Genomic DNA, 19,185 nt, shown 5'->3' with positions numbered 1-19,185 from the left:
TTTTGGTGAGCCTGACTCATGATTTTAGAACAATTGGGGTTGGCAATACTGCACTAGTCACAACTTTCTGGTCATAACTATGCTTCAAAGGACGAAAGTTCACACGGTGAAGTCTAGTGCAATCTCTCAGCTGATTGTTACTCAGAAGCTATTTTTTGCCACAAAACATCTATCTATATTTATTGGCCTTGAGAACAGGCTGTATCAAGGTTTTAATCCTGGGATAGCAGGGCCACTGGCATTTCAAGTACCATGCCATCCAACCCTGCTCAGAGTGGGTCTAATCAACATGGTGCCTAAACTGGTGTCAGCAGCCATTGGCTCATCTCTAGTAGAGAGTCCAGTATTGCGAACACCAGTGAAGCTGACGTAATGCTAGTGCTGATCGGGCTTGGGTGTAGAATGGTAATGGTTACAATCTTTAAAAACTGTCACTGCTTAACAGGGACTACCAACATAGACAGGGACTTTTCTTTGCTGAAGACAGCGACATTTCCAGTTGTGGTCTCATAGGGTGCTCTTTGGTCTACATTTACTTGGATTCTCTTAATGGCAAGCAAAAGAAATGATAGTGTGAACAGGCTTGACTCCTAAATGTGAGGAGCTGATACCTGTATCTGCAAAGGTATGGTTTGACTTAATATTTATTTATGCAATGTAGCTGATATGGTACAGATGGGTCCCACTGTGCACTTGAAGACTGTGCCGCAGACCAGTTTGAATGAATGAAAATAATGATTGCTAGTGATTGTGCAAGTCTGGCACAGCCTCAGATCCTAAAGTCTTGAAACAGTGAGCAGTGGTAAGGAGGAAAGGGCACACTTCTATTTACAAATGGTTACAGCTTCTGGAAATTATTTGATTATAGACCGTACTTCAGTCATATCACACTCTCAGGAGAATAATTATTTAAAAAAAATGCTAAAGTCCATATTCCGCTTGGAGACTTAAAGCCAATGTGGTAGGTCAAGCCCTCAAAAAGCTTGAAAAGATTCAACATAGATACAATAGCAACAAGATTTTGTGTGTGAGAGTGAGGCGGCCTTGACATGCACGGAATGTGGATGTGTGTCTATTGCATGTGTGCATTCAGTGTATGTCCATGGCATCCATGCATGCAGGGCTTAATTCTCCACTCCATTGCACCTGCTGCTTTTGTAAAAATGCTACCCAAACAAAAATTCTTCACCTATGCCATTCATTAGAAGTGTTTTACACTCACTTTGCACAAGTATAAATGATGGCACATGGTGTAAGACTGTAATTATAGACCAGATGTAGGCAAGCTATGGCACGTGTGCAAAACGTAGCACGCGAGCTGATTTTCAGTGGCACTCTCACTGCCCGGGTCTTGGCCATTGGTCCGGGGGGCTCTGCATTTTAATTTAATTTTAAATGAAGCTTCTTAAACATTTTAAAAACCTTATTGACTTTACATACAACAATAATTTAGCTATCTATTATAGAAAGAGACCTTCTGAAAATGTTAAACATATTGCTGGCATGCAACAGCTTTAACTGAGAGTGAATAAATGAAGACTTGGCACAGCACTTCTGACAGGCTGCCAACCCCTGGTATATACTGACCTCCTCAAACCACTTTCTTGCCTGAAATCATCATTACCATTGTATGTATTTTTGTGCCTATATTTTGAAAGGGGGGGGGGGGTGGGTCAGGATGTGTCATCTCAGTCACTTCTTCCTAACATTGTAGTCACTAGAATGGAGCAACAGGTGCTTTGTCACTTCTTCTTCCCGCCCTGCCACCCCCCCAGCACAGTGTGTGACGTCTTCCTCCTCCCAGGAAGTGGTCCCTGAGCCGTGGCTACGTAAGTGTCGGGTAGGTGCGGACCCTGTGGATATCCGCGGAGCTAAATGTTACGCAGTGTTTGCCTCTTGCTGAAGCACCTGGGTATTGCCCGCTCCCCAAGCCAGGAGCCGAGCGCGCCCAGCCCCCAGGTCCGGGCCGCTGTCACACCCCCTCCGCACGTGCAGGCGGGAGTGGGGGCTCCATGCCCGGCCCGGGGGCGCGCGGGGCGCTCCCACACCAGGCCCCTAGCGCGCGCTCGCTCCCCTGCGGAGCCGGCGGGGCGGGGGCGGGGCCTCGCTGCCTTCTTTAGGGGGCGGGAAGCGGCGCCCGCAGTCGCAGCTCGGCGGGGGCAGCAGCAGCAGCGGCGGCAGCAGCGGGCCGGGGAAGCCCCGGAGTCCGAGCAGCAGCAGCGAGTCACCGCAGCCGGCAGCGGCGCAGGACACGTGGCAGCCCCGCGCGCCCCGGCCCCGAGCGAGACGCGACCCCCGGCACCGCCGCCGCCGCCATGGGCAAGGGGGTGAGTGCGGGGCGGGGCGGCCTGTGGCGCGCTGGCCCTGGCCGGCTCCAGGCGGGTGTGGCCCGGGGGCCTGTTCCCGGCCGGTGCACCGGGGGCGGGGGCAGCCGCGCGGCTTTGTCTAGGCCCGGCGGCGGGACGTGCCCCCGCCCGGCGGTGCCGCGCGCGCTGCCGGCTGCGCGAGGGGCCCCGCTCCGGATTCCGGGGCAACTGTCGCTGCGCGGGAGCGATTCGCCTGGCGGGGCGGGGGGGAGAACGAGCCCGCTGGGCAGTTCTGTGAGCTGGGGCCGGGGCTGCGGTTGCCTTTGGTTCCCGAAGGTCTGAGAGACCCAAACCCGGGAATGAATCGCTGCTGCCCGGCGTGTTAGCGGTGATCTCGCGAGGGATCCGGCAGCGCTGATGCCGGGCTCTTAACTTTCTGCGATGAATAAACCACCAGGGGGGGATGTGGGGTGTGTGTGTGTGTGTGTCACGCTCACTCACTCATATATACACACACACACACACACACACACACACACACACAGCTGTTTTTTACAATTCTACAGTTTGTTTCTTTGAAAGGCATCAGATCACCATAGAAATAGAGGAGGTGGTTTAGGCTTTTGAAACCGATCTTAGTTTAAGTCATAACACTTAAAATAATTAAATTTGCTCTAACATGAGTAAAAGCTGCATGGGGAAAATGGGAAGGGGAGGGACTTTAATCTAATGTTAGGCTTATCATAGAAACTTGAAAAAAGAACAGGAGTACTTGTGGCACCTTAGAGACTGACAAATTTATTTGAGCATAAGCTTGTAGCCCACTTCATCAGAGCAAACTGATGAGCAGATCAGTCTGTTAAAATGTAGTAGGCCTCATCTGACCAGGTTATGTGTAACATTTCTGATCGCTTTATTTTTCTCTTTTCCCCTCCATTGGCTCTGTGGCTAACAAATTGGCTACATTTTTCAGGTTATAAAGGGCCTTTGCCTGTGAATGGTGTGGGTGAACACATGTTCCAGGTTGAAGGTTATACTAACAGTTCCCAGGTCAGCATGGAAAACAAATCTTGGTGTGGTAACATTATCAGATGCCCTTCTGGAGCTAAACTTGAAACTGTAGCCATTTAAATATCTTCTGGCTATTATAAAAGTACTTTATACTCCTTAAAGTACAAGGCCTGGAGGGGAAAGTTTGCATGATAATAGGTAGGGCTTGTTTAGCAATAGTAGCCAGAGCCAGTGATAAAAGGGAGAGGGAAGGAAGGTGTTCAGGGATTGAGAAATTCATTGCATCACACCAAACCTGTTAACTGCTGGCATGGTATAATATAACATAATGCTTTGTGTAGTTCTCCCCTCTTGGGTAAGGGGCTGTATCAACATTTTTTAATCCTTTCAGCTTGCCAAGTTGGAACTGGCAATGAAAAGAGCTTCTTATGGCTGATTATTCATAATAATAATAAAAAACCCATAGTAAAAAAAAAAAAAAGTAAGGCTGAGTGAAGCCAAGAAAGCAAAAGCCAAGATTTTTGGAGCAGAGAGAGAAGAACTTTGTCCTAAACCCAGCATAAAGAAAAAAATCCTCCCTAGTTGATCATTTAGACTGTTTTAAAAATAAAAAGCAGTGTCTGTCTTTAATCTGAATATTTTAGATGGTGTACAGGTAACTATGTGGAGTGCTGGGAAACTTTCTATTAAGGTTCTTAAAACATTTCCTGGAAGGTTTTAAAATGACTCTGCTTATTTAGTAATAATATTTAGCAGTTACAGTGGTCTGTTTTCAAAGTGCTGTACAAACACTAACTGACCTAACATTGGATTGATCAATGCCATTTAGCAGTCACAATGTTCATGTAAATACACGAATGGTAGGAGAGCCATGAGAACACAAGACTGTGCAAACACTAATTAAAATAAATTGTCTTCAGAAAAGGCCTTTTCATTATTTAGTAGCCCAGAAAAACATTGGAGTGTATAACGTATCTCAGTCTGTTAGGCTGTTTAATTATTTACAGTGGTGCAAAAGGGTAATTGGCACTACAAACCTCATGTGGCCACTGTAACTAGGTACAGTTAATCTACTGTATTATGTAAATTGGTTTTGTAAAGTTCCTGACTCAAACGCATTATCAGAACATCCTGTAGAAACTGTTCACAACAGTTATAGCCCAAAGGCCAGAGTGGAGGTGGGGTGGTGGATGAAGGTGTTTTGAGTGGTGGGGGTTGTGTTTGTATTTACGTGGGAGACTGTTGGTTATTTTAATGTCTTGTGTTATATGTAAGCACTTTAAAAATGTCAAGTTACACAGGTTATGCATATTAAAAGACTGTTTGACCTAGTATGGAATCTTAAAACAAAGGAACGGGAGGGATACTAATGGAAAATCTGTGACAGAGTAGTTACCGGTACTGTGTGTACTTAGTCAGAATGTGTGTACTGTCTTGTGACATTGCAACACTGTTCTAGCAAATGTTTGTGTGTATGTACGTGAGTACTTAGTCAGAATGTGTGTACTCTGTTGTGACTTTGCAACACTGTTCTAGCAAATGTGTCAAATCAGAGCCTGTTAAAGGAAGGGATGTGAAGAAAGACTCTGTGTGGTTTAACCACTTGAATATTGTTCACCCATCTTTGCTTGGTTTGTCCAAACAGGAAAGGCTTTTCTTTTTTCTTTTACTCAAGTGTCTTTTCATGGGGGAAAAGAACTGTGCTCCTTGTAAGTGCTGTATATGGGGAAGGGAGGGCGTATGAAAAGAAGCTGATGGAAACAGCCACTCTACTTACTTGGTAGTGAGGGAGGAGGAATCTGATAACTGGCTGCTTAGCTGGGTTTTCAGCCTAGAGTACAGCTGTCAGGAGCTCAGTTTCCATCCCCTCAAGACACACAGGACTGTGAGGAACAGAGGTAGCCAGGAGACAGTGTCATTCTCCATATTATCCCTAACTGCTTTCTATATCATCTTGCCTGAAAATTGCCTGACCAGGAGCAGCAGTTTACTCTGTTAATTCTCCCTTCCACTTCCTTTTTTTAAACTGGTTGTAGGATACATTCACTGAAGGGTACAGTTTCACCTCTGGAAGTGTGACTCAAAATTGAAGGCTGCTTATTCCTGGGTAGACTCTTTTCTTGCCAGAAACTAGCAAAGTTTGGGGTGAACAGACCAGCTGAGAAAAGGGATCTTTCAAAAACAGTTTCTGATTTGTGGGTGCCCAAATTGACCACTTAAGGCTCTGACTTTCAGAAAATCAGGCTCCTGTAAAGTGTTGAGTTGGGCACCTAAAATCACTTCGCACTTTTGAAAAAGTTGGCCAACATTATGTTCTCCCTTTTGTTGTATCTGTTGGACTTTACATGGCTAGTAGTGTGCTCTATATTGTCTTGAACATTGGAGCCTATTTGTGCTGTCATACAGCAAGAGGAAATCATGCTTCACATTAGGACAGCCCCACAAATCAGGAAGGACTGATCAGCCATGAGTTTTCTGGGTTTCATAAGCCAGCTCTGCTTATGGTTCTGATGAAAATAGTTCCATGGAACACAGAGGGTTATCTAGCATTCGTTGTCTTTTTTTTCCCCCATGAATGGGCCAGCTTTTGAACAGAGCCAGTTTTAAGTGTGGCTTGCACTCACTTATTTTCATAAAGGGGGAGGGAGAAGTTGAGTATAGGACTGAAAATAGCAAGTCTGCTCATTGTGTCCAGCTGGGGTGTAGTGAGGTCTCCCTAGCCATTCAGTAAAACTTTTTTCTGAATGACTAGCACACTGCCACAGGAGTGGCTCTCAACCTTTCCAGACTACTATTCTCCTTTCAGGAGCCTGATTTGTCTTGAGTACCGCCAAGTTTCACCTCACTTAAAAACTACTTGCTTACAAAATCAGACAAAAGTGTCACAGCACGCTATTATGAAAAATAGCTTATTTCTCATTTTTACCATAAAATCAACTGGAATATAAATTTTGTATTTACATGTCAGTGTATAGTATCGAGAGCAGTATGAAATTTTAGTTTGTGCTGACTTCGTTAGTGCTTTTTGTGTAGCCTGTTTGTAAAACTAGGCAAATATCTAGATGAGTTGATGTACCCCTGGAAGACCTCTTGAGTACCACTGATTCAGAGTAACCATGTTGTACTGTAAAATCAGAAGCAGGAAGCTGAACATTCAAACTTGGCTAGTTTTTGAGGGGGCAGAAGAGTAAAGGCTAGCCATAGCATTTCCTAAATTTGATGAGGGGCAGTTTTGCTGTCTATCACTAGGAAAGTGGTCCTTGTCCATGACTCATCTGGAGATGCCTTGTGCCATACTGTTCATAATGTAAATATCAAGAGGAGGTCTCCAGTGAATTTTTTTTTTTTTTTTTTAACACTCTGGCTCTCATCATGCATCACTTCAGTCACATAGATTGAGACATTATAGAATGGTACATCTGAATGCCTCTTCCGCTGCCTTTCTCCAATGCCAAGAATCATTGCTTTTGTTATTTAAAGTGTCTACCATAACCTGCTCTGTTAGGCTTCCTGCTCTCTTTTTTTATTTGGGATCCAACCATAGTCACAGATCTGGAGCCATGGCTACCCTCACACTACAGCGCTGCAACTTTCGCGCTCAGGGGTGTGAAAAAAACACCTCCCTGAGCGCCGCAAGATACAGCGCTGTAAAGCCTCAGTGTAATCAGGGCGGCAGCGCTGGGAGCGCGGCTCCCAGCGCTGCACGCTACACCCGTAAAGGATGTGGTTTACATGCAGCGCTTTGAAATTCCAAATGTAGCCGTACGCTGGGCTGTGTAAAGCCTATAAAGCTTTGGCTAAGGCCATGGCTACACTTACAGTTCTGCAGCGCTGGTAGTTACAGCTGTGTTCGTACAGCTGTGTAGGGCCAGCGCTGCAGTGTGGCCACATTTGCAGCATTTGCAGCGCTGTTGGGAGTGATGCATTGTGGGCAGCTATCCCAGCATTCAAGTGGCTGCAACGTGCTTTTCAAAAGAGGGGGGTGGGGTGGAATGTGACAGGGAGCGTGGGGGAGACAGAGAATGGATTTTTGGAGCTGACACTGTTCTCAGCTCCCTGCCTTGCAAGTTCTAAGGACTGGAAGAACACAGTGCCTACCTTCAATCATTTTAAAAGTTTTGACTTTTCCCCCCCCTGTCTCTTATTCACTAAATGCTAATTATGCACTCCTAAATAGCCGTCAGACCACATAAACAGTTGCTCAACATTACCCCTCCCTCCTCTCTCCTCAAGCAAACAGCTTTGAACATTCCAAAGCAATTCTCCTGCCTTCCCTGGCTTGCTGGCTGGAGTACAGAGCAGCTGTGTTTGTTTTTTTAGCAAGTAGCTACGGGGAGATCGGAGTTCAGCCATTCTACTGGTTTGTTGTGGACAGGAATTCTGGGATACCTCCTTATACCCCGGAGGCCAATAAAAGCGCTGGTGGTGTCCACACTTGCTGACCAGCACTGGAATCGCTACACCCGAGGCAGACCAGGTGTACAGCCAGTGCTGCAACCAGGGAGTTGCAGCACTGGCTGTGCTTTTCAAGTGTGGCCACATCCCGAGTTGCAGCGCTGTAACCCCCTCACCAGCGCTGCAACTCTCCAGTGTAGCCAAGCCCTAAGAAGCTCTGACTAGACCAATGGAAAGCAGGGACATTTCCCAGCCTCTTGCAGGGATAGTTTTCTTTTGTAGCTCCTTGTGGATCACTGTCATTGGGTGAAATTTGGGGTAGTCAGTAATTTTTTGTCAGGGTCCAGATTTCTTGACCAAGGTCCAGACTCCAGAGAAATATTTTTCACACCACAATAACAAAAAGTAAATAAGATTTCATAGTCTAGTCAAAAGTGACTGGCAGTCTGGATTTGGCCCGCAGTCTGCCTATTGCTTACCCCTGGGCTAAATGAAACACCTGAAGTGTGGGTGTTCTTTGCAATCATAAGGGCTTGGAACTTTTCACTTTTGAAAAATAGAAACCTAAGTTCCTGCAATTCTCCTTGAATTTTGTAGGAACCATGGGTGCTCAAGCACATCTGAAAATTAGCCAACTTCAGTGCAGTCTTAACTTATGTAGAAACTGCTAGGCTTAGGCCTCTCCTTCCCTCCCTTCCCCATCCTGGCTAGGGGTAAATCCATTTTCAATCTCTAACCAGATTCTCTCTCACAAAGATAACTGCATTTAAAACCACTTGCAGAAACTGCCTAGCTGCTGTAGCTTTAGGTTCAGGGTTAGAGCAGAAATGGTATCCATGTTTAGACTGAAAATCTCAGTACTGAAACAAAACAAACATTCAATGAACATTCAGTATATGGTAGAGAAGAAATGAGAAATGTGAGTCAAAGCAGTATGAGCTCTGAATTATGCTTTCATTTTAGACTGCTAGATTGAATTGGCTTTTTGATGTGTAGGCCTTGCAAGGACCACTCAATATACTTTGCACTGCCCAGAATCCTGTTTGAGTAGTTGTCAGAGTGCCCTCAGCATGTGACTTGGATTAGGGTAGGGGGATGGAATAAAAGGCTGAAATGAGCAAGTTAACCTCCAGCTACTTTCTGAACAGGCAGAATTACAGAAGTATTAGGGAGAGTAATATGAAGCAGACAAATTTTACACAGTATTGTGCACCCCGCCCTGTATGTACATTTGGAAATCATACTTGCTTTTTAAGCTTCAGGAAGTTCACAAAATGTACATTGTGTACAGCAGAAGGTAAACGCCTAGTATCAATTCATAATTTAAAGTCAAATAATTTGTGTTAGACTGGAAGATGTGGATTGAAATTATGGCAACTTACTGTGCTCTGAAAATATCTTATAAGTTGCCTTGTAGCAGATTCTTATGATCTTGGAATGTCCGTACTTAAAAGTTCAGTGCTGTCCTAAGCATGGAACACTGCTTTCACCTTTTTTTTTTTTTAAAAAAGTGTGGTTTTAGTATGGTGAAGACAGTGTCAAGAATGCTGACAATCTTTAGCTATACTTCATTCTTTACAGATAAAAAAGGAGGTAAAGGACAAGTTCCACTCCATTCATTAAAAATGGCCTGCAGTGTTCTTTTGACTGTTGCACAGATCTCCTGTGGCTGCATGCAGAAGTAGGAAGAACATAAATGCTCACTTCCAGTGAAGAAGGGAATATGGTGCTTTATGGAGTCTTTTCTGTCAGCTTTGGCAATGAAAATAGTCTGCTTGGATTCACTTGTTTAGTTTATGGTCAATTTCACTTTCAGATGTACAGTTTAAATTAATGGTTTTCAACCTTTTTACATTTGCAGACTCCTTAAAATTCAGATGGAGGTGCAGATCCCTTTGGAAATATTAGACGTAGTCTGCAGACCCCTAAAGTCTATGGGCCATAGTTTGAAACCACTGCTGTAATTAAATATTTTTATCTTAAGTTATGTGAAAGGTCATTCTTAATACTTGAATATTGGGACCCTGTTAACAGGTTCTTGGCATACATTACCCTAACTCACCAGTAATCCAATTTCTGATCAAAGGTGCATGCACAACATAGAAGTTATTGTATTAGTTTTATCATCATCCATTTCTCATATTGGCCATTACAGTTTAAGGTTTTATCAGAGCCTGTCATTTTAACTGTGGTGGAAAATTTTCCACAGGAAAATGTTAGTAATTGTTAGATGTTACGCAAAATGGGAGGGGGAAGATCTGTGTTGCTAGAGGTTTGTGCAAGTATGGAAATCTACCTTTGCATGAGTGGAGCGGGAGATCGTATTTGCATTTCATGGTCCCACTGCAATAGGCAGGGACACAAAGTGCCTGGGGCTACTAGTGCCTCATAGGGAAACTCCAATTGTTTTTTGATGTTTCTGCTTCTTTATTGTCCTGTATTTCTCTCTTCTCTTGTCTGTTGATTGCCATAGACATTTGTATGAAAACAATGTGTTGTTTAGATGCTTGTCTGTTGCTGCTTATTACCGTCCACAACCTGACATAAGCATCAAAGACCGCAATTTCAAGCAAATGTCCTTTGTAATTAAGGAGAATAAGAGATGTCTGAAAATAGAATTATGGAAGCATAATCAGTTTGTTCCATGAGGCATACGCAGCTCTACGTGGGTGGATTTTTTGTTATTTCTGTGTAATAACACACATCCTGCTTATATGCCAAAATATTTATAGGGGGATCTGCTCTATAAAATAAAACCAGTCTTCAAAAATAATTTGCTCTATTTGTTTGGGAGACTGTCAAAAGAGCAAGTATGAAAGTGTCTTGAAATGAACTCTTGCCAAGTTTTTGGGATGCATGAAATGTCAAATCTGTTTTCAAATTGATTAAACTATTGAATCGCTTCTCTTCCTGTTCCATCATCCCCACACTCACCCCCTTAGATTCAGGGCTTTGAAGCTGGAGCATGGAGCTGCTCCAGAGCAGTGGAGCTGCAGATTTTGCCTAGAGCTGGAGCGGAGCCGGAGCACAGCTCCAGAGCCCTGCTTAGATTAACATGAGAAAACAGAGTTAATACACATCTGAAGGAATTTTGTATATAGTCTGGAGCTGATTTCTTGTGATGTGGATCACTTCTGGTTGGACTAAGGGTATGTCTAAACTACAGGATTATTCCGATTTTACATAAATCGGTTTTGTAAAACAGATTGTATAAAGTTGAGTGCACGCGCCCACACTAAGCATATTAATTCGGTGGTGTGCGTCCATGCACCAAGGCTAGCATCGATTTCTGGAGCGTTGCACTGTGGGTAACTATCCCGTAGCTATCCCATAGTTCCTGTAGTCTCCCCCGCTCATTGGAATTCTGGGTTGAGATCCTAATGCATGATGGTGCAAAAACAGTGTCACGGGTGATTCTGGGTAAATGTCGTCACTCATTCCTTCCTCCGTGAAAGCAACGGCAGACAATCATTTCACACCCTTTTTCCCTGGATTGCCCTGGCAGACGCCATAGCATGGCAACCATGGAGCCCGTTGTGCCTTTTGTCACTGTCACTGTATGTGTACTGGATGCCGCTGACAGAGGCAGTGCTGCAGCGCCACACAGCAGCACTCATTTGCCTTTGCAAGATAGCAGAGATGGTTACCAGTCGTTCTGTACCGTCTGCTGCTGTCATGGGTGCTCCTGGCTGACCTTTGCTGAGGTCGGCCAGGGGCGCAAAGACAAAAATGGGAATGACTCCCTGGGTCATTCCCTCCTTTATGTTGTATCTAAACATAGTCATTCCTGCCTAGAATATGGGAAAAGTGTATTAGAGAACCAGAGTACCGGAGAGCACAGCCGCTCCATGTCAGATCCCGCAGGAATGATGAGCTGCATGCCATTCTAGGGGGTGCCCCTGCAACAACCTCATCTGTTGCTTTGAGGGGGAGGCAGCCTCCAGCTGCTATGATAGTCCAGGCAGGACAGAATCTTTTCTTTAGACATGGAAGGAGGGGGCTGATGGAACTCAGCCCTCAGTTACTATGATGAGGATGGTTACCAGCCATTCTGTACCATCTACCGGGAATGACCGGGAGTCATTCCTATTTTTACCCAGGCGCCCCCGGCCAACCTCACCTGAGGCCAGCCAGGAGCACTCACGGGCTGATGATGACAATGGATAGCAGTCATATTGTACCGTCTGCCACTGGGAGGGGAGAGGATGCTGCTGTTCAGTGCTACAGCATCGCGTCTACCAGCAGCATGCAGTAGACATACGGTGACATTGAAAAGAGTCAACAAATGATTTTTTTCCCTTTTCTTTTCACGGGGGGGGAGGGAGGTGGAGGAGGGTGGGTAAATTGACTCAGGGTATAGCACACCACCCCGGACAATGTGTTTGACCTTACAGGCATTGGGAGCTCAGCCAAGAATGCAAATGCTTTTCGGGGACTGGGGGATAGCTGGAGTCCTCATTCCCCCCTCCCTCCCTCCATGAGCATCCATTTGATTCTTTGGCTTTCCGTTACATTTGTCACACAGCACTATGCTATGGACTCTGTATCATAGCCTGGAGATTTTTTTCAAATGCTTTGGCATTTCGTCTTCTGTAACGGAGCTCAGATAGAACAGATTTGTCTCCCCATACAGCGATCAGATCCAGTATCTCCCGTGCGGTCCATGCTGGAGCTCTTTCTGGATTTGGGACTGCATGGCCACCTGTGCTGATCAGAGCTCCACGCTGGGCAAACAGGAAATGCAATTCAGAAGTTCGCGGGGCTTTTCCTGCCTACCTGGCCAGTGCATTCAAGTTCAGATTGCTGTCCAGAGCAATCTGGACAGTCACAATGGGGCACTGTGGAATACCGCCCGGAGGCCAATACCGTCGATTTGCAGCCACACTAACCCTAATCTGATATGGTAATACCTATTTCAGTGCTTCTCCTCTCGTCGGGGAGGAGTACAGAAACCGGTTTAAAGAGCCCTTTATATCGATATAAAGAGCCTCATTGTGTGGACGGGTGCAGCGTTAAATCAGTTTAACACTGATAAACTCGGTTTAAACGCATAATGTAGACCAGGCCTGAGGCTCAGACCTCAAAACTGATCTGTGAATAATGTGCAGCTTGCTATTTGTCTAGTAACTTCAGCCAGCACTTGCGCAATCCCTGGCAGTAATCCGTGCTGCATAGGGATGTTGTAGAGCAGGCTAGTCTTTTTACCAACTTGTTTATAAGAAAGTAGCATAATTTAAATGTAAGTAGTTGTCTGACATGAAATTCTGTGCATGGGGAATATAGAAACCATACATGCTACGGAAGTAGTTAAAGATCAGCCATTTCTCAAAACACCTTATTTTTCTCAGACTGGACGTGACAAGTATGAGCCTACTGCTACATCAGAACATGGTGCCGGGAAGAAAAAGGGGAAGAAGGAAAAAAAGAAGGATATGGATGAGCTGAAAAAGGAAGTCTCAATGGTAAGAAAGTGAGAAAGAGGAAGAATTGGTGTCTCTTCAACAACATGTACTTCCTTGAAAACACTCTGTCTTTAGGTGCCTACCTTTAAAAATCTGACATTGCTACAGAGACTAAAGGCATCTAGTAAGTTTTCAATGCAGCCGTAGTATAAATGTATACCCCAGAGTAAGTGCAGCTTGGGTAGCAGAAGTGCAGTCTTTCCCACATTGTGCTTCCCTTTGTGACTGGCCTGCTGTGGAGCAACTGCCTTTTTAGCCAGTGAGTTAAGTCTCTATGGCTAGACTTAAACATTGGCCCCTGCAGAGACTGTCGTCAGTAGTGTGCATTACTGCTAATCGGTTTTAGTGCTGTGGACATCTGTCCACAATGAGTGAATTGTGCATCACATTTGGCTAAATTTCACCAGTTTCTGCTTTAGATCGTGTTTCCTTGCTGTGATATACGATGTGGAAACAAAAGTGTATAAGCTCTTAACCAGTTGCAAGCTTGCTGTGCATGTTAGGAAGGGGAGTTTGGACTGCTTAGCAAGTCTTCTGTATGCCTCTTCCCTTCCATTAAAAAAAACAAAACAAACACACGCACCCAAAAAACCTCCTGGGATGCAGACCACTTTCAGGGTACTCTACATCATTAGAAATGCAACCACCTCTTGGATGGAGCATGACATCTGTCTAACAACACTCAGCAATGTGCTGCCTAGAGTAAATCTATTCTGAATAGCTATAAGCAGGGTGAGAGGAATGAAATGGTGAAGTTACAACTTTGGAACCGTCTCAGCTTTAACTCTATCCCTTGCCATGAAAACCTCCATCTTATGAAGCTATTAGCAGCAACGGAATAGAGAGTAGAAAGCCAGTAAGTAGCCTCTGCTCACTGTTATGCATGGACTTTTATTGCACATTCCAACTCCAATTTCTTCTCTCTTTCCTCGAGGATGATCATAAACTCAGCCTTGATGAACTTCATCGTAAATACGGAACAGACTTGAGTCGGGTAGGTAGATTTTTTTGCGTGTCCCATTTGTCAACTTCTTAAAAGGAACAGGTTCATCGATATGATACGCCTGCTGTGAAGGGAGATCTGGGTGCTGTCAAATTTGTTTACCACCAGTCTTCCAGTTAGTCTGTGCATTAACAGTTCTAGCATTAGTGTTCACAAATATCTCCTCTTCCTCCCTTTTATACTGATTGGCTCAAATATTTTAGTGACTGTTTGTTAACAAAGTTAGGATTTATTCATGTGACTCTTAAGTATTCCAAGGTGATTCTTAGGTTTTGCATTGAGTGTTCTTGCTTGTGTTCTCTTGTATTTGTCTGGTAATCCTCTGCTGTAAACCAGGACATGGCCACAAATGTAACACTGACCATCAGTAATTAAAATGTTACCTTTATAACAAAGGGTGCCGGAATCTCAGACAAGACGCAAACCCCCACCAAGTTATTGTACTTGATAACTAAAGGGATAGAGCATTTTGAAATAGTCTTGTTTAAAGAGCAACTTAATGTCTTGATGGTTTTGTACAAGTATATTTCTACTCTCCTAAAAAAGGGGCCTCTCAGGAAAGAGAGAAACTGACTGTACAGGGCACACACAACCGGAGAAAAAAGCTTTCAGGCCCCCAAAAAATCTTGTAAGTAGATGGTGTAGCTTGTTGGTTTAAAAAAAAAAAAAAAATCTTCAGACAAACTTCAAAAAAAAATTCTACATCGCTTATCTCCCACTTGACTGTTTTTCCTGAGACATGTAGAAACCTGTAAAATGTGCTAGCTTGCTATGATTAATATCTCATAAATGAATTGGTCAGCACTTTGAGCAGGGTACAATGCTGGTTTCACACCTTGGTTGGTACTGTTTAGTTGACAGCTGTTTCCTACAAGGTTTGATGCAGCAAGATATCTTTTATTTTGGGTCTTATAGCACATTAGGGCGAAAAACTTAATTCTTTTCATACAAGTCAAACTTTTTGAAAACTTGAGAGAGACTTTTTCGGGAAGACTACAATCAAAACGGCCACATAAAAGGCCATTTTGATTTTTGCTTGTACTATGATGTCCAAGCCTCTGACAGTCTGCTGTGGACTGTTCTCGGGGTGGGGTAAGGGGGTCATAACTTCCACAATTGTGGTTCCGTCACACCTTTGATATTGAAGGCGCATCATCATTGTGAACTCCTGTACTGTTACCTTTCACCTGGCCAGCTTATACTTCCATCTGAGTGCTGGAAATAGAAGTTACTAATGAGGTTATTTTATTGTGCAGATTTATAGTGCAAATAGTTACCTGGAGACCCTAAAAGGCTCCCATTGTCTTTGCCCTTTTATTGTAAGGAAAGTGTTCTCTCCGGCCTTTGCTTTCATTCTTGCAATGAGCTCAGAATGGCTTGCTCCATCACGTTTGACCACAGTGCCTCAAACTGAGGAAGAGCCTGGTGGTGTGACCTTACTGCAGTGCTATAACTAGACTACCTTCCCAACCTGCATTCTAGGGTTTGACAGCTGCTCGTGCTGCTGAGATTTTGGCTCGAGATGGCCCAAACGCCCTCACACCTCCCCCTACCACTCCTGAATGGGTAAAGTTCTGCCGACAGCTGTTTGGAGGATTCTCCCTTCTATTGTGGATTGGAGCTGTTCTTTGTTTTCTGGCTTATGGCATCCAGGCTGTAATGGGTGAGGAGCCAAATAATGATAATGTGAGTACTTGTATAGTAGGCTCATTTGCATTGAGCTAGACATGTTGTTTGTCTTGCATCTAAATTTTCAGTCCAAGAACTCTTCCTAAGGTTTTTAATGAGTGATAGTATTTTCATAACTATAGTCTCTCACTCTAGTTTAATTTCTGTGCTTCTACATACAGTATATGGTCTTCAGTCCATGCCTTCAGCAGCTGAATTTCAGCTCACATCTGATCTCATTAACAGAAGTTTCAGCTGTTTCCTGGAACATAAAATTGACCGTAGCTCTTGATTAACTTGTGCGCAGACATTATGTAAAGACTGCAAGTAGCTGTGCAATTTAGTGTAAGCATTAGACATTGATAACTAAACCCTTCAGTCAAAATCTGCTCTGTTGACTTTTTGTTCATTGCAGTTGTATCTGGGTGTTGTGTTGGCGGCTGTTGTTATCATAACTGGCTGCTTCTCGTACTACCAAGAAGCAAAGAGTTCTAAGATCATGGAATCCTTCAAAAACATGGTGCCTCAGGTATGTAATGTCTGGTCACCTAGCGATCAGGCTTTTGCTAGCTCAGGATTGTTAACCTGATTAGAACGTTGCTCTCACTGCAAAAGACATGACTGGATTTAGGAGGTATTTTACTAGTTTGTAGCAGATTGGCATTAAAGAACCCAAATCTGTCAGTATGGGTCTCCATCTGTTAAAAGTGGAAGTCTCATATTTCTCTTGGCATTAGCAAAGTTACTTAGTGCACAATAGCAAACGCTAGCTATACTCCTCACTGGATGAATATCACCAGTTATTGGTGTCCAGTAAAGCACTTGACTGCAGCTTCTTAGTATATTGGACTTCTGTTGGCCTGATTATAAAGCACTTACAGAAATTTAGCTCTGATTTGGATTAAATAGCCTGTGTCGCACATAACTGCCATAGGGCCTTATCACCATGGCAAGAAGGAGCTTTTAATGACAGGAAAACTAAACCCATCTATTTTCTTCAACCACATTCCCATATGAGGTAAATAAGTTGACTTACCACCATGAGAGGAAAGACCCTCTGACCACTTGAAGCCTTTTCTGAATTATATTTAAAGTAGTGTATTCTTTGACTCTTATAGCAAGCCCTTGTGATCAGAAATGGTGAGAAGCTGAGCATAAATGCTGAAGGTGTTGTAGTTGGAGATCTAGTGGAGGTGAAAGGAGGAGACAGAATTCCAGCTGATCTTCGTATCATAAGTGCTCATGGCTGTAAGGTGGGTGCATTTTCAAATGTCTCTGAAAACCCTGTTCCATACTAAGGGAGTCACTTTTCTAACTAGCTAAATCCAATGCTGAATTTATGGGACATTAGTTTTTTTTGATGATAATATAGAAGTGCCCTAGAATTCCAGTGTGTTCCCCTTAAATTTCTTTTCCTTCTTGTGTATTTGTCCGCCTGTGCAAGAAACAGTGATATATATCTTCCATGCAGGTGGATAACTCCTCACTCACTGGTGAGTCAGAGCCTCAGACCAGGTCTCCAGATTTCACAAACGAGAACCCACTGGAGACGAGGAACATTGCTTTCTTTTCCACCAACTGTGTAGAAGGTATGTGGCTTTAATACTCCATAAAATGTGCACTAATGTAACATGGGGGGTTAAGACATTAAATCACAAAACTGCTATGGCAGTATAAATGTTTAATGTGTAGCGTTACGTAGTCGGAAGCACATGGACTCCACTTCCAACTCCCATGCAAATAACCAGGGTATAGCCCCTGAGAGAGGCTGTTTCTGATAGGAAATTGCCAGTGTGTAATTGGACAGTAAGCTTCTGCAGCAATGTTAGCTTTGAGTTTTGAGTTTCCTCCAAGATGTTGCTTTACTCTACTTCTATTAATTTAACTATTTCAAATCTTTAAAAAGGAAAAAGAACATGGATTTGTACAGCTCCCCAGGCATCATTCTCACTCAAAGGCCCAATTGAGATCTGGGGCACCGTAATAATATAATCAGACACAGGTGTTGTGTTTGAAAGTAATGTAGCTGCTTTAGAGAATTTAGAATTCCAGTGTGCCTCAAACAGAACTAGTATTCCACCTGCAGAATTCTTCAGCAGACTCAGTGGCTATTGTATAAATTAGCCCCTCCCTTTGTCACACTGTGACATGTCCCAATGTAACAAGATAAAGTGCAATGAGGATTTACAAATAAAAAGTAGTGTCTTTCTTCTTTTCATAAACATATAGGGCTCAGTTCTGCCCTCAGATATGCACATACATACCTTTATGGCAACACGCATAATATGCCTAGATCACACTGTCAATCCAGTGTTGAAGCAGAAATGTTGTACTTTGTAGCTGGTTGACACTCGTTATATTGTACCAGAGGGATAGGAACCAAAATAGGGACTGGCATTTGGAAGGGATTCCCTTCTTCTGCCATGATAAGCAAGCAAAAGTCTGTTCCTGCTTATGTCATCTTGTGCCTGGCTTTGGAAAGCTATCTGCCCTCTTAGAAACCCTGTGGGTGCACTGCAATGCAGCAGGTCCTTATTTCCTAATTGGAATCCAAGGGAGCAGGTGTGCAGGAAGGCTGTGTGGTAATAGTGGTTTAATTTACACAAGAATTCCTGCTCCGGGGCTGAGTTAGAGATTCCTCCTCACATATACTTGATGTGGATGAGGGCGCAAAGGCTATTGTAGTGTGAACAAATACCTTTTAAACAAATGTATGGAGATCTGATTAAGCACCTCCAAACTCAAACCAAAGCGAAGTAGCTTTCTGTGTTTGGCATCAGTGAGTACTCTATTAAAGCCTGTTATCTCACTTCCAGGCACCGCCCGTGGTGTTGTCATTAACATTGGCGATAATACTGTGATGGGCCGTATTGCCACTCTTGCATCTGGACTGGAAGGGGGGAAAACTCCCATTGCAACTGAGATTGAGCATTTTATCCACATCATCACTGGAGTGGCTGTGTTCCTGGGAGTCAGCTTCTTCATCCTCTCATTGATCCTTGAGTACACCTGGCTGGAGGCCGTCATCTTCCTCATTGGAATCATTGTCGCCAACGTTCCTGAGGGTCTGCTTGCTACTGTCACGGTGAGCTGGTGGGGAATATCAAGATAGATTAAGTGCAACTGATTTCAAGCTTTCTCAGATTGTACTTGAAGGCAAACTGTAGCATAGTAAGGGGTTTTCGCATTGCTGAACAGTCTTTTTGGTGGGTGGGGCCAACCTGTGAGAGTGATTAATTTAGTCTAAGAAACAGTCACGTGTTTCTGCCTAGTACTAACTCATCCAAACTACATTGGAATCCTTTTGCAAAATTAACCACAGTTTTTTCAAACTCTTCAG

General features: G+C 43.9%; 1 protein-coding gene across 1 annotated transcript in view; it reads left to right on the top strand.

The window, feature by feature from the left end:
* Positions 1-2,209: 2,209 nt before the first annotated feature.
* ATP1A1 (ATPase Na+/K+ transporting subunit alpha 1) overlaps positions 2,210-19,185 on the top strand; it is a 32,691-nt gene continuing 15,715 nt past the window's right edge. The window contains exons 1-8 of the mRNA XM_050957204.1: positions 2,210-2,327; positions 13,061-13,174; positions 14,109-14,168; positions 15,660-15,863; positions 16,261-16,374; positions 16,964-17,098; positions 17,317-17,434; positions 18,662-18,930. Coding sequence (XP_050813161.1) covers positions 2,316-2,327; positions 13,061-13,174; positions 14,109-14,168; positions 15,660-15,863; positions 16,261-16,374; positions 16,964-17,098; positions 17,317-17,434; positions 18,662-18,930 — 1,026 coding nt within the window. The 5' untranslated portion in view covers positions 2,210-2,315. The remainder of the gene's footprint in view (positions 2,328-13,060; positions 13,175-14,108; positions 14,169-15,659; positions 15,864-16,260; positions 16,375-16,963; positions 17,099-17,316; positions 17,435-18,661; positions 18,931-19,185) is intronic.

The sequence above is a fragment of the Gopherus flavomarginatus genome, chromosome 1 (genome assembly GCF_025201925.1).
Source record: "Gopherus flavomarginatus isolate rGopFla2 chromosome 1, rGopFla2.mat.asm, whole genome shotgun sequence".
NCBI classification, from domain to species: Eukaryota; Metazoa; Chordata; order Testudines; family Testudinidae; genus Gopherus; species Gopherus flavomarginatus.
The sequence above is the reverse complement of the archived record's forward strand: the minus strand, read 5'-3'. Positions and strand labels throughout refer to the sequence as shown.